Source organism: Lepidothrix coronata, unplaced genomic scaffold, assembly GCF_001604755.1.
Source record: "Lepidothrix coronata isolate B3197 unplaced genomic scaffold, Lepidothrix_coronata-1.0 Scaffold323, whole genome shotgun sequence".
Lineage (NCBI taxonomy): Eukaryota > Metazoa > Chordata > Aves > Passeriformes > Pipridae > Lepidothrix > Lepidothrix coronata.
Window position 1 is genome coordinate 242,669 of NW_016690503.1, and position 15,492 is coordinate 258,160.

General features: G+C 48.3%; 1 protein-coding gene across 4 annotated transcripts in view; it reads left to right on the plus strand.

Moving 5' to 3' along the window:
* Positions 1-821: 821 nt before the first annotated feature.
* Positions 822-15,492, plus strand: part of FAM207A (family with sequence similarity 207 member A) — a 41,005-nt gene continuing 26,334 nt past the window's right edge. For 2 of the 4 annotated variants that reach the window (XM_017838072.1, XM_017838073.1), the window contains exons 1-2: positions 1,349-1,459; positions 2,935-3,043. In XM_017838072.1, coding sequence (XP_017693561.1) covers positions 1,349-1,459; positions 2,935-3,043 — 220 coding nt within the window. Of the gene's footprint in view, positions 876-1,348; positions 1,460-2,632; positions 2,663-2,934; positions 3,044-15,492 lie in introns of those variants that run through there. The other 2 variants (XM_017838075.1, XM_017838074.1) reach the window with 2 other exon arrangements.

The window sequence follows — 15,492 nt, forward strand, 5'->3', positions numbered from 1 at the left end:
TGCTCTGCTCTGGGGTGGCCTCACTTCAATATTGTGTGCAGTTCTGGGTACTGCAATATAAGAAAGACGTTAAGCTATCAGAAAGCATCCAAAGGAGGGCAACAAAGATGGTGAAGGTGCTTATAAGGAGCAGCTGAGGTCAGTTTGTTTGTTCATCCTGGAGGAGACTGAGGGGAGACCTCATTGTGGTCTTCAACATCTTCACAAGGGGCAGCAGCAACCTCTGCTCTCCGCGACCAGTGACAGAACTCGAGGAAACGGCTGAAGCTGAGTCAGGGGAGGTTTAGGCTGGATGTTAGGAAAAGGTTCTTCACCCAGAGGGTGGTTGAGCACTGGAACAGGCTCCTCAGGGTCACAGCACCAAGCCTGACTGAGTTCAAGAAGCGTTTAGACAATGCTCTTGGGCACGTGGTGGGATTCTTTGGGTGTCCTGTGCAGGGCCAGGAGTTGGACTAGATGATCCTCATGAGTCCCCTCCAACTCAGGATATTCTATGATTCTATGCTCTTTCCCAGCACCTTCCCAAAGGCCTCTCCCCACATTTTCTTGGTACCCACAAGGAGGGTCACCAGCTGTGCACTTCTGTGGCCCAGTGTCAGGTCCTGGGAAACACAGCTCAGAGGAGGACGGGGAGGGCAGTGAACACGGAAAACGAAGATGTATTAAGCAGGGAGCACCTGTCAGGGCTTGTTAAGATCAAAACAACCGTGGCTCCAGGCCTGGAGCTTTTTATTCACCTTGGAGGGAAGAGAAGCAGCTTAGCATTTCACCCCGTTTGTGTGTGGAAAGGTGCAGCTGGGGCTCGAGTTGCTTCGTTGGGGTGTCTGCCCGGACCCATGACTGGCAGGTGTTCGGGCTCCCTGGAGGCTCGCCGGGTATTTTCTGCTGTCTCAACTACAGAAATAATTTCTGGCATGAAGTTTTACGAGCTGTTTTCTGCTCTGCCGTGGCAGCCCGGTCTCTGGCTGGTGCTACCGAGAGCTCTGTGTCGCAGAGTGTCTGGGTTCAACCCAAGGGCGCCGAGCGAGCACCTGAACACCCTCTGGCTGTCTCCAGGAGCCGCCTCGGGCAGGCTGCCCGCCCCACCGCTCGCCACACGGCAACCACCGGCGGGCGGCCGGCGGCACAGCGCGGACACTTCAGCCGCCGCCATCCCGCCCCAGCGCTACGAGTGAGCAGGGAGCGCTTCCCGAATTCTGCCCGCGCAGGGCGGGTAGGGAGGAGCACTCCCCAGTGCCCGGGCCCGGGGCGGCCCCAGGGGCGGGCAGTGCAGCCGGAAGATCCCGCCCCGGTGGGGGCGGCTCCGAGCGTGGCACAGGCAGGGCTGCCCCTTCGGCTCCGCGCCGCCATGGTGGGGAAGGCCAAGCGCCCGCGGCTGCACCCCGCCGCCCCCCGGGCCTGGCCCGCCCGGGACCCGCCGCCGCTCCCCGCGTCCGAGCCGGGCCCCGGCCCCGGGAAGGTACCGCGGGCGGGCAGACGCGGGCCGCAGTGACACCCCCGTCCCCACTCCCGCAGGAAGGGCCGGTCCCGCAGCCCCGCTCGGCCCCTCCGGCTCCCGGGGCTGCCCCGAGCGCGGGGCCCTGGCGCGGTGTCGGTGGATGACCCGCGGGGAGGCGCCGGTGGTGGGCGGCAGGGGCGGGCAGGCCCCGCAGGCCGGGCCGAGGGCTGCTCCTGCTTAGGAAAGCGCTGCCGGACCCTTGGTGCTGCTCCTCCGGGCTCGGTGCTGCCGGGCAGCTGCTGCTGCCCCGCGCCGCTGCTCCCTCGGGGGAGCGTGTGACACGGGCACGGCGGGCCGGGAGGCCGAACGGGGGAGCCCGGGGAGCGCTCCAGCACCGGGCCCTGCCTCTGTGCAGTGGGAGGCCCAGCGTGCTGCCCCAGGGCGGGTATCACCGCCCCGCAGCAGCAGCTGCGATCCCCAGGCTTGCAGAGAGCCCACGCAGGGTGGTGACAGATGTAGAGGGGTGGCAGCACTGTTCCTGCTGCTGGGGACAGGGTGCCTGTGCTGCGTTGCAGTGGGGGTAACTTGGATGCAGCAGTGAGGATCATTGCCAACAAGTGTTGGGAGAGAAGGGGTGAGAGAAGAGGCTGCCTGGCTCATTTTGGAGTGGTTCTCTTTGATTTTAGGTTGGGGCAGGTGGATAGCAGCTGTCAGTTTGCACACGCAATCATGTAGGAGATGCAGACAGTGTCTGGTTTCCCCAGCTATGAGTACACACTTCAGATTAAAGCTGGATGCCTTCCCTAGCCCCCTCACAGCAAGAACACAACAGCAGTAAATGTTTTTTATGTGCCTAAGCTTTCCTTGTGAGGGTGGAGGAATTGCCTGTGCCAAATACAGCTGGGTTTATACCACTATGAAGTTATGTGTCAGTGCTGGTAGATACTGCTGGCTAAAGTAATAAATTCTTCTAATCCAGCCAGAGTAGCTACTGCAGAGCTTAGGACTTAGAGGTGTTGCATGCTTAAAGCATGATGCCAAAGATCTAGTGAGCTGCTAGTAGTCACTGAATCTGCTTAATGTCCATCGCTTTAGGCTTTAATCCCCTAATCTGCTCATTTGTTGCTTATCCGTATTGTTCTGTACCTGTAATAAATCTGTCGTTTCCTAAGGATGCTGTTTGAAGCTCTTCTGGGAGAGCTCTCCTGAATGCACTTCAGTGAGGTGAGGTCGGGTTGAAGCAGAAATCTGTTAGGAGCAGAACAGTCCAAAATGAGACTTTGTGAAATTTCCTTCTGTGTGGAAGAGCCTGGCGGGGGGTGGGCAGGCCAATGGGGTGACTTACCTGCCCCTGCCAGCTCAGGAGAGGCACCTGCTCCCTACCACTGTCCCCTTCTGGATGGCGCTAGGTTTGATTTTTTGGGGGGGGATTTTTTAACTAAATGTTGCCTGGTCGTGTTTATACTGATTCCTGGTTAATGTTTCTTTTGGATAAGGACTGGGACTTCTCGTCTTCTGATGTCTTTTCTGGGCTGAAGATTGACCCTGATACCCTGGTCAAGAAGCTCGACTTGGACTCCAGAAGCATCACTTCCTCCAGGACAGGTTTGCTGTATTTTGAATGAGTGCCACATAAGGTTGTGAGGAAAGACACTGGGGACTGTATTTGCCATGACTGTCAGAACAAGCCCAGGGGAATACAACCCAAACATTCCTTCCCATGTTCCTGCGAGGGCCTTTAAAAGAGGTTTGGTTTTGTTTGAGGTGGAGGCAGAACAGCAAGGATGTGCTTGGTGATCCCTAGATGGGGATGTTATCTGTGGGGTGTCCTCATGCAGCCAAAGACTCCCAGGGGTTGGGAGGACAGCAGGGGCCAGGCTGCAACCTGATCTCTGAGCTTCCTTTATGGCTGCTTTTGCCTCACTAGCAGCTGCCATTCGTAACCCAGTATTTTGTCAGCAAGTTGCTCATTGTGTACCAACAGTGCTATACACACTGCAGCCTGACTGCAGCAAGTCTTCTCCTCCTGTCCTTTGCTGTTGCTCCCTGGCTGAAGGACTCATGGCAGAAGTGTCCGGCTCGCAGGGAGTATGGGAAGTGAGAGTGGGAGCAGGGAGGACGTGATAGAGCCTTTTGATTTCTAGTCCCACAACAAGGAAATGCTCCCCCTGACTGCTCGCTGACAGGCAGAGCTAGAGGTGAGAGCAGGTTTCACCTCTAAATGGAACCTGATGGCACAGCAGGCTGTCCTGATGCAGAAGGTGTGTGTGACTCCCAAATACCTTGTGTGCAAACTAAATGAATTTCTTCTCTTCGTGCATGTAAATACTACAGTGACTTTGTTTTCCTGTTCAGGGCTACAAACAAACCCAGTAACCACTCAAGGGCTAGTGGTTACCTGAGCAGTGGTGAGCTGCCTACTGGTCATATTTGATCACAGAGCAGAGTGAGGAAGTGGAGGGGTTGTTTGAGGACACTTTTGCCTGCTGCCTGCACAGTAACCTTGGTGAAATGCATTGTTTTCAAAACAGCGAGTTCACTGTTGGTAACTCTCCTGGGAAAAGGACATGTATGCATCTGTGTGTGCATGTGCACATTGCCATCTCTTTAATTAAATCAGGCAGCATGTTGTTGAGGGCTGGCAGCCTGCAATCCCAGCCCTTCATTGCAGAGTACAGCTGCACACGTCTGGGTTATAAATAGAGCCGTGCTGCTGGTCCCTGTGCAGTGCTGATGATGCAGATGTGTGGTGCCTGACTGCCTCTCTCTAGGCTGTGTACTGGCTTCCTGCAGACAGTGATGCTGACCCTGATGCTTTGTATTCCCTCTCAATTTCCAGATGATCAGCTAAAAATAACTGTTCATTTGGGAGCTCAAAACTGTATTTCAACAGGCAAAAAGTGATTTGATTATTTTTTTTTTACATCCTCCCGAGCTGTTGTGCCCTTTCTTCTTGTCTCACTCTGGAGCTATGTAGAGGCTTTTTCATTATGGAAATCAATTCATTTTTTTTGTGTTAATTCAGTGAACTGTAACTAGGCTGTGCATACAATGGCAGACAGCCTGGAGTTAGAAAAGAGATTCTAGGCAGACATCCTTTGTCTCCTGGCATCTCTGGTCAGCTCAGACCCTGTTCAGCAGAAAATTCAGCTTGACTTCAACCTTTCCTCCACCCCATTCTTCCCTTCCCCCTCAGCTTAGTGCACAGGGCAGGAGGGTAGGATTCTCCTACACATTGCTATTTTAAGATTTAATAGCAAGACAAAAGCGTGCTTCTCTCCCACTTGCTTTTCAAGCTCTGAGAAGGTCAAGTTGGCAGACTGTAGGTGGGCTCACTCTATCTCATGTGCTTTTCATAGCTAGAGAAGATTTTTTTTTCTGCCAAGGATGCTGTGTGGCAGTTGAGAAAGCAGGTATGTTTGTCCTCTATCTGCGTGTGTGCCTCACGTTATCCAAGATTTATCAAAGATTATCCAAGACTGCTGATACCTGTGTGTGTTGTGTTTCGATCTGGCCTTGTGCTGTGACTCTCTTCCAAATAAAATTTAGGCTGAGGAAGCACTTAGAATTGGATTAAATTTTAGAAGATGTCAACTTGGAGCTCAACAGTGACCAGAAAAGCAAATTGGCTGCTGGAGAGTGGGAGGAAAAGAGAATGATGTGGAGAGCATTGTTATGCCCTGAAAATAAATCCATGACACATGCAGCTATTCAATGCTATGTGTAGCATCACAGAGGCTAACTAAACAACATCAGAACATGGTTACTTCCAGGGGAGGAAAGGCTTCATCTGGAAGACCTGCTTTGATGTCCCAGAGCCAAAGGGATGCAATCCTACAGGAAACCAAGCAATCGTTGTGGTGGGGCTTGGGGGCTGTCATCTGTGGTTGTCAGTAAGGGAGGCCACCTCTCTCTCTACATTATTTCCTCTTAGTTTTCCCCAGTTTGTAAGTGACCAGCTTTTGGCTGTGGTTATTCTGAGGGAACAGGGGGAAACACGATGTGTAAGTTGGAAAGTTCAGTGTCTCTGGCAGGGTTAACATCTCATTTAACATGAGTGGTTGTGTGTGCTGGTGCTGAAAGGAGATGGAAAGAGGCCCCTTGTTCTGGGAGGATAAATTGGGGTGTTGTTTCTTGCCAGCCAAAGACCTTGTTTTTCTGGGGGTTGCTGGTGAATCCAGGGTGCCCTTTGGAAGTATCTGTTACTCTTGGTAATGGTCTGTTGTTTCCCTTGGACACAAGGCTGATTCAGCGTGCTTATTAGTGTGAGGTACCAGCTCATCAGGCTGTTCTGGCATCAGTAATCCTTGTGGCAGGAGAAGGAGAGGGTGGAACTGTAACAAAAAATGTCACCAAAATGGAATTGATTGTAGGTGAGTCTTGCATTGTGTTACATAAAAAGCCAGTAGTCTAAAACGGAAAGTATTTTAATGCAGGAGCTCTGAGCTGTGTCGTGCTGTGAAAAAGACCTGCTGCCACTACTTTCCCCTTTTCTGCTTTTTGTCTTTAATCATTAGCTCGTGTTAATGCCAAATTCCAGATGATTTCCACACGCACATAGGTAACAAAAACCAGTGCCATCCCTGTGAGCGTTGGAGTTCAGTCCCTGAGTTACTTGATCGCTCGGTGATTGTTTCCTGTCAGGGTAGTTTACTTAGCCACTGACGTAATATAAATTCAAAGGCTTTGCCATAATCTAATCCGGGCAGGGACCTCTGTGACTCATGGGAGTGAATAAATCTCATCTGGGTGAGCCTCTGTAGCGTGGGAATTAAATGTTTCCTACCAAGTCAGAAATAATGGCCTGTCATATAGGGGATTGCTGCTGCTTTTTCTTGTTTGTTTGTTTTCTTTAGCTTTGCTTCCTCAGTGTTTGCTCATTGAAGCAAGGGCCTGTTCAGGCATGGCTCTGGCAAACCAGTTGCCTGTGAAAGTCTCTTTTTTTGGAGTGGATGATGAACCAGCTGTGGAATGATATGAACAACTGGACTGGTAGCTTCCTGCTTTATTTTCAGCTACTCCAGAAGGGGACTGTGACAAGCTGTGTTGTTGAGAAAGCAGAAGTGCAACAGCAGCAAGTTCATAATTGCTAGTGAAACCTTAGCTTTTCATCCTGATTTCTGAGTTTGTGGCCTGAGTAGCTTTTCCTGCAGATTCTCTAGCTCCCCCTGTGCCACTGGTGAGCCAGGAAAATGTGAAATGTGGATTAAAACCATTTGCTTCCCCTGGTCCTGGACCTGTTATTGGTCTTTCAAGAGACCATAAGGTGTACCAGAGGGTAGGTTTGGATTGGACTTAAAGAATGAGAGTGGTGAGGCCCTGGCAGAGGTTGCCCAGAGAAGCTGTGGCTGCCTCATCCTTAGAAGTGTTCAAGGCCATTTTGGATGGGGCTGGGGCTTGGAGCAACCTGGTCTAGTGACAAATGAAAGACAGGTTGGACTAGATGCTCTCTGAAGGTTTCTTCCATCCCAAATCACTCTGTGAGCCTGTGGTTCTGTACCAAGGTGTGGGGCATGGAGTCCTGTAGGACATCAGCCGTGGACAGAGGTTGTGGTCTGAAGTCCAGGCCTGTCTTGTGTCATGGGATCCTCTGTCAGTGGCACAGAGGGGAGTAGAGCAGTGAAATTACTGAGCATCTGACAAGGAATTCCCTTATCCTCCTGAAGAGATGTGGAGATAGGAGAAAATAAAATCAGACCAGGCAGGAACCTGACAGCAGTGAATAGAATTTCTAAAGTCTCCAGGCTGTGTACAGCCTTGCTTTCCCCCTTTCTGAGGTTCTCTGTGAGTTCCTTTTGTTACCAAGCCTCCCTCTGCAGCGTCACTGACTGTGCCTCTCTGGTTTGCACCTCAGCTTCTGCTCAGGAGTTCCATATCTGCTGGGTCTGTCACATTATCTGCTTCCTTCTGCTTGGTCTCTGCACCCACTTGTCCAATTTATTTCCTCTTTTTGAAGCTTCAGAGAGAAGCAGAGAAGCTGTGGTTGGTTGGCATTGTGGTCCTGCATTAACTTCATGCAATATGATTTGCTGTCCTGTTTTGGGTTTGTTTTCCTTTTTTTTATGGGTGATGTACCAGAATCCCTGTGAGATCCCTCTGACAGTATTGCTGTTCCTGCAGTGTCTGGACTCATGGTTACCCTTGCAGTGGATCCACTTTGGTGTTGCTGGCAGAACTGCAGATATGGCCAGGCTCCCTTTACTCTTCAGGAGCTCTTGACAGGATGCAAATCTTTGTGTCCTGTAATTTATTCCTGTCTGTTCATTGCATTTCTGCTTGTTTGTTGCCTTAAATATTATGGCTCCTCCTCTTTAATCCTCATCCCTGATCACCTTCCTCTTTGTTTGCATTTTGGGTTTTTCCCCTCTGCTGGCATAATGGGGTGTTTAACAATAGAAGGATTAAAAAAACCCCAAACCTGTTTGTTTTAATGAATGCCCTCTTTCTGAATATTAGTTCTAAGCATTTTCTGCTTTTTCTTATTGCATGTTTGGGGAATTTTTAAATCTGCTTGTGCTGGTCATTCAGCACATCCCTGGTGTGGAAAGCTGCTGGATCCTCACAGTTCTGCTGCTGTTGCTTTTCTTCAGTTTTCCATTCCGTGCTGGCAGCTGTCACGCCTGTCTTATGTTTGTTTTGTGCAGAACGCCTTCCCCAAGCTGTTCCCCACCGTAACACCCCTCAGATGGAAAGGGGTGTAAACAGGTTGCTCCACACTCTGAGGATGGCAGTGAGCAGCCTGTGAGGAGCTGCTGCAGCACCTCCGACGTGCGCGTGGAGTGTGACGTGCGGCGCCAGTCCAAAATGACAAGGTGTTCCTGCTCTGTCTGTCTTTGTTATCAGCTGCCTAAGCTTTGGTCTGTGTGGATTTTTGGGAGTGGTGAGATGCCCTCCCTGAAGCTGGTGTTGGAGGTAGCCTGCTGGCGATGCCCTTGGTGCTGTTGCACTGAAATCATTTTAACGTCTTTGAAAATACCTGGTTGGCGCGTGGATCTGGGAGGAGCAGCTTTGCATTTGAGCTGGGAATTCCTGCTTTAGCTCCCCTCCTCCACCCTGTACCTTCTGCAAGATGTCTGTCTTCCTTCGTGTCACCCGCACAGGTCAAGGATGTTTCCCAGGAGTGGGCATGCAGGTCTCTGCTCAAATGGCAAATTTCCCTCTGTGAGCTGGTGTTGCTTCTGATATTGTGTGTGAAAGTCCTTGAAACCTCTAGTAACAGAATTTGCAAGAAAGGAAAAATTCCCAGGGAGGGGAAAATGCTAGGCAGAGATTAAACAGGCAAAGTGATATTCTTTACCCTCTCTCCCAGGCCCAAGGTTGGCCATCCTGGTAGCTTGATAAAGTGACAGATGGCAATTTACCATGTCTGGGTAAATGGCTTTAGTAGCAGTTTAAGTTCCTTTTCCCTTGCTTTTTAACTGAAATCTGTTTGGTTTGTTGACTGCATCATTAGGAGCTGCTCTTATCTTGACAATGCCAAATCACCTTTTAAGGGCAGATTTGGTGTGTGAGTTTTCTAACAGGCTGTTAGAAAACTGCACTGTGTTTGAAAGGAGCTGCGATAGCGGTTTGTGGTAGGGGAAGCCTCTCCAGTGAGGTCACACGACCTCAGTCTACAGGACACCTCAAACAGATTCTGTAGTTTTCAACAACTCACCTGGAAGCCAGAGGGTTTTTCTGTTCCTTTGCTCCAGAGAATTAAAGTCAGTGGGATCTTGATTCAGGAGTCAGATTGACCAAGTTCTGTAGCAGTGGTGAACAGCTGTGGGGACTGCTTGAAACAGAGAACAGTGACCTGCTGTGGGTAGCTCCTGGGAGAATTTGGAGTGAGAATCTTACTGAAAGCTAAAAACATCGGTGCCTTAAATGATAATAACTAAAAAAAAAAAAAAAAAAAAAAAAGGTAAAAAATCCACACTGCTTAAAGTTACTGTAACAATTTGTCTGTGCTGTGAGAATAGCTGTAGGAAGCTCCACTTTAATTAAAGTCAATGCAATTAATTTAAAAGCGGTAAATGAGTGTCTGAAACTCTGAAACTTGCACTATTTCCAGTGCTTTGACTTCCCTTCTGGAGACGGACCATTTCCATGTTGTGAGCGCCTTCTGCCAGATTATGGGAATCAGTTGTGTTAATATTTATGAACTAATTAACTGTTTTGTTTTCTTCCCCTCCCTCTAGCTGTGGGAGGGAGTCCCTGTTCTTAAAATTAACATTAAAAAGCCCCAAAAGCTCTAATTAACTAGTGGCCATGGATACTGAGCATTACACAAACACAGGAAAGTTTTCTAGAGAGCCCCAGGCTTCCAAAATGTTTGCAGCCTGCTCCAGGGGAGGAGGCTGTCGGTGGTGGGAAGAGCCTGAAGTGAATCTTAGGAGTTTGAAGGATGTGTCAGATCCCTGTTCTTTCTTATTATGGTTGGCTCCTTGGCTGTGCCTGCTGTGTGATGCTCACCAGGAGTACTGGTGGAAGTTCAGTGCTTGCCCTGGAGCAGCCTTTCTGTGCTGCTGGGTGGCTGGAGAGGAGGGTACAGCTCAGTGAGGGACTGGGGACTCCTTTGGTGAGGCTCCTGAGGTGCTCCTTTGTGCATTTGCAAAGCCTTCTTCTGGCCTTTGTGAAAGTTGAGTGCCCAAACTTGTGCTTTTTAGGTCAAACATGTCAGTCCCTTGTACCCCTGAAGGGACTGAATTTGGGGCCAGTGTGGCTCTTTGCCTTCCTGGTGAGGTGTGACAGGGCCTGGCAGTTGCAAGACATGCATGAGTTTTAAAAGGATACTAATCTAGCCTGGTGTTCTCCTGCTGAATAAATGAGTTTAAAATGGTCAGACATCCTTACTTACACAAAAATAGATCAGCCCTGTTTAGGAGAGTACTGGAGGTGCAGCGTTGCAGAAGAGCGTTGTGAACTGACATCTTTGTCTTTGCTGTACTAACGCTAAAGCTTTGGCATAACTGAGTTTTAAAATTATAAGTGCTACAAAGAGAGAGGTGGAATGGCTCTGCACCTGTGGCAAAGGGACTTCCCAGCGCAAGTCTCAGTAATGCAAACCTCTCGTGGGGCATGAGAGGGGTAGTTTCACCCTGCATAAACTGAGAAACCGAATCCCAAGAGGGGTGAAGAAGGGCTTGTGGAGAGGGCAGATGGATAGCTCTGGAAGTCAGAGCCCTTTCCTTCTCCCCAGCAGCAGTATGGGGCAGTGTCAAGCTGTCAAACCTCTCTGAAATACATGTCCTGGGAGTCTAATAGGTGCTCTTTTTAGATAATTGGTAGAGGCTGGTAAAGGGTGGATGGGATGAGAGGTTTCCCTCTTCCGGGTTGCCCCTTCTGACTTGCCTTGACATGCTTTTTAGGTGCAGGAATAAGTCAGCCTCCTCTTTCTTCTGCTGACACCCCTGGGAAACGCCTGTGTGAGGAAGGTTATTTTGCTTGGGTATTTTTTCCACAAACTTCCGTGCTACATAGATCAGATTTCTGTTTTACTGACAGATAAATCTTTGCCCTGCTAATATGGGTCTTACTGAGGCTGTGTATTTAAAAGGAGATCTCAAGTGTTCATGTCTGTCATTCAGACTAAGAGGCATCTATAGTATTATTCTATTCTATGCAAGTTATCTTTTATTCTAGTCTTTGTGAGCAATTTATGGGTCAGGGTTTTCTTTATGCTTGGGTGAAAATGCATATGTCAGCTGAAGGTCTGCTTACCCCCTTTAGCATTTCAAAGTGGCACTACTGATGCTCATATGTGGCATAACTGGTAACAACACTTAATTTGGGCTTAGCTTTTTAGTCAAGTGGCTTATAAAAAGGAAATAAGAGGGGTTTTGTTGTTTTTTAAAATAAGGTTTTTAACACCGTAAATCTCAGTGTACGTTGTCTAAGCTAACTGCAGGAAACATAACTATGCAAGGATTAAATGAGTAGGTACTGAAGTATTGTGGGTTGTTTGAAATGGTGATTTGGACAGGTTTAGATTGAACTAGCAGTGTTGCAAATATTCCGTGAGGCTAACCACAAAAAATCCTGGAGAAAATCCTGCTGGAGGTGAATAGGTTGTTCAAGCAAGAAGGGACTGTGAGCTGGAAGGTACTCTTGAAAACGTTCCATTTAGTGATATTGGTAACCAAATCCAGTGAAACATGGTGTTCTAGAGAGCCCGTGGCAGAAAGTCTGAGGGAAGATGGGACACACAGACTTGTTTCCTGACCCCCTTGTGCTGTGTGCTCGACTGTGTGTGGAGAACACACAGCAAATCAGTAGATCTGCTTAAAGAATCTGGGCTTCTGTGGGTGTCCTGGACATTCACACCTCGTGTGGCTGTGTGTGTGCAGACTCTGGGCTCGTTTCCTTTTGTTGCATTTCCTGGCTACGCTGCTTTTTAACTTTGTTTTTCCTTATGTCTATTTTCCTCTCAAAGATTATTTGTAAATTCAGGTCACCGAGCGTTCTTATGTAACGGGAATGTGCCTCTTTAGCATGGGGAGGACATTCCCAGCTGCCACGAGTAAAGGCTATGTCTGTGCATGCAGGAGTTATTTTGCAATGTACTTTGAGTCGAAATAACCTGGTGATCCTATCGATAGGGAGGCATGGAAAGCCTCTTCCAGAGTGCAGGAATTCTGCTGCCAGAAATCCCAGTTTTAAATGGCTTTGTTCAGTGACACTTCCGTGTTTTGCTCAGTGAAGCCTCTGGCTATTGCTTTTGATTCATGCCAGTGATTTGTGACAGCAGGGCTGGGCTTAGGTGTGGGCTGGGCTTAGGTGTGCTCCTCTGTGGATACAGGTGTGCTTGTTGCTTTAGTACCTGTACCTGAGTGGGTTTTATTTATGGAAATAGAATAAAAATGTGCAGATACTACTAATGTGGAGTTATTATGACTTCTTCATATATTTTTTTCCTCCAAAATAGAGGGCATTGGGCTGTTTACTTGTATTGGATGTAAGCAGCAAGATTTTGGTAGTGGAGGAGAGGCCAGAGCTCTCATGTTCTGGACACACCCAGGTCCAGGAGCTGAAGTGCATTCAGTGCAGCCACAGCTGAGCCTGTCTGCCACAATGGTGCTGTGTCTGGAAAAACATGTAATTAAGAAGGAGTGAAAAAAAGAGGAGTAGAAAAAGTGAGAGCCCTGTGAAGACCAGGGACAGAAAAGGAGGAGAGGAGGTGCTCTCCCATGGGAAGGACCCCAGTGGGTAAGTGTGAGGAGGAAGGAGCAGCAGAGAGTGACTGTAATGCCATTCCCTGGCCCCTTGCGCTGCTTAAGGGAGTCAGGAATGAAGGAGTGGAGCTGAGAAGGGTGGGGGAAGGTGTTTTAGTGTCTGTCGTTGTTTTTCACCGCCTGATTCTGTTTTCATTGGCAATACATTGCATTAATTTTCCCCAAGTCTAGTTGGTTTTGCCTGTGATGGTAATTGGTGAGTGATCTCCCTGTTGTTTATCTCAGCCCACAAACTTTTCATCTTATTTTCTTCACCTGTTCTTTTGAGGAGGGGGAGGGAGGGAGCAGCTGGGTGGGCGTCTGGCAGCTGGCCCAGGTCAACCCATTGCATCACTGTAGCTCAGTAAAAATTGAGATGAAGCTCAGTACCAAGTAGAACTGTTGCTCTATGGCTGTTCCTCTGCCTTCCTTACTGTCTCTTTCAACTGAATGTGTCCTGAGCATTGTGCAGATCCACCTTGCATGAAAACTGAATTCCTTTGCTTTTCATTAATGCTCACAGATGTTTAAGCAAGTCATTATCCCACATGTCTGTGGTACATGTATACCTGTAATAACATTGTGGCCCTTGCATCCCGAGGGTCAGAATTAGAACCTCTCCCCTCCTTCTGTTCAGGGAAGGAAAGGGAACAGAACAGGGCACAGCCATATACTCTAAGTTCAGGGAAGTACAGAACAGATCTTGGGTCCATCCAGATGTTTCTTCTGCATGTCTTCACTGTGTAGGAGGTGCTGCCTTGCTCCAGCTGTGCCTGCATTGTTGACAGCTCTGTAGCAAGAGAGCAGAACAAATCTGCCAGAACAGAGAGTGTTCTTTTTCAGATGTTAGAAGTGCTCATTAGAGGGCAGCAGAATAACTCTTCCTTTTTCTAGGTCAGGTCTATATTTTTGAATGATATTTTTCATCTCCGCAGGGCACAGAACAAAATTTTCCAGTTCCTCCTTCAGTTTTTCCTGGTGCAGTAAGTGTAAAAAACAACAATGCTTATATGAAAACCTTAGCCAGTATAAAAAAAAACAGGGAGTAATTACAGTAAAACCTGCTTCTTGGAAGCTTGGAAGGGTTGCAGGCTCAAACAAGAGAGAGCTTCTCTAAGATTAAACCACAAATGGTCAGCACAATATGTGGAAAAGCAGCCAAAGGAATCTCTCAGAGCTAACTTGTTTTTTGCTCAGCCTAATTCTTATTTGACTTATATGTCCATATGCATTTATGGATTTGTTTGCTGTGCTCCAGCTGTGGCTGCCACCTTTTTCTGCTTGAAGAAAAATGTTAAAGAACCAGTCTTGCTTCATCTGAAAGTAATCTTTAAATGAGATCTGATGGTACCACCCCCCTATCCTCTGTAATGTAAACACTATAAATAATTTTGACGCAGTCTTTAAAGGCTAAGTGAGGCTGGGATTTGGAGTCCAGCATCACAATACTTAAATGCATTATTTATTATGTAACATCCGTGGAAGAAGGCTGTAGCACTCACTTTGCAGCTAGTGTGCTTCAGGCTTCAGAAAGAGCTGTGTACAAATCCTGGCTAGGAGTGAACATCTCCTGTATGAATATCTCCTGTACACATCTTACTGCCAATATTTTGCACACTGTTGACCTCTGGGGGAGGTGAACTGGTTCCAGCAAAGCCAACTGGAATAGCAGGAATGGCAGGAAAAATATTTTTTTTTCCAGTTTTAGCAGCATCAGCCATTGGTTTCCAACAACTGGCTCTGATTTTTGGAAGGTCCTCAGTGGAAGCAAAGCTTCATTAACTAATCTTTGCTTCTTGGCCTGGCATGGTAGAGCACATATGAGGATTGGCGGGGGGGGACAACGACACGTTTCTCTCTTACCCACAATGTCTTGGGTGTTTTGACATTACATCCTGCAGATTTCCTTATCTCCCTATCCCCTACCCGAAGGTGTCCACCCGAAGGGGCAGGTTCCTCACAACTTGGTGGGTGCCATGTGTTCCTCACATGGGTGGGGGCTCTACCACAACACCGTGGACTTGGCTGCTGCTTTCTGTCCTGAATTATTTTTAGGATGGTGATATCCAAACCTGCAAACCTCTGAAATGGAACAGCCTTCTTGTTATCATCAAACATTGTTCCTGGCACAGTGGCTTGGATCAGTCCTGCCTCCTGGACAAGTCCAGATTGTGCTTTGCACTCTTGGTTTGAGATCTGCCATGAAGCTGGCATTTCTTCAAGTTGTGCTGCGACACCTCAGCAAAGGCAGGACTAAATGGGGAGGTCCTCATCAGGAAAGGAAAGCTGAACAAAGCCAGAAAAATGTGAAAAATAGCTCATAGCTCTTGGCAACTCTTGGTCCATTAGGTAAAATTAATATCCTGTCAGCGGGGTAAAAATATTGAACTCAGACCAAGTGAGACCCAGTGATGAGTCTATAGGCATGTGGATCTCAATCCATTGGACTGTGATCCATATTAGGAAATTAGCAGGCACGGTGCTCATGCCATAGCCCTTTTCATGCAGAGAAATACTGTTTCTGCCAGCATCTTCCGTGCAATGTGGAAAGATCTGCTGGCCTCTCTTTTACAGTGAAAGCCTTTCTCTTCTGGGAACTAGTGTGGTATTTTCTTGGGGATGCAGGTGTTCTCAGTAGGTATACCTTTTTGGGCACGGTGAGCCTAAATATTTCAAGATACTGCTTGGGAAGGGGGGTGTAGTTTTTGTGTTCAGGGAGCACATTCTTCACAGGAAGGATGCCAGTCCTTGTTCCCCTGTAAGCATGGGGATACTGAACGCAGAGAGGTGAAGGGGCAGATGTGTCTCAAGGTTTGCTGTTGTAGTCTCAGACCTAAGAAGATCAAGGCAATGCCAAATGTC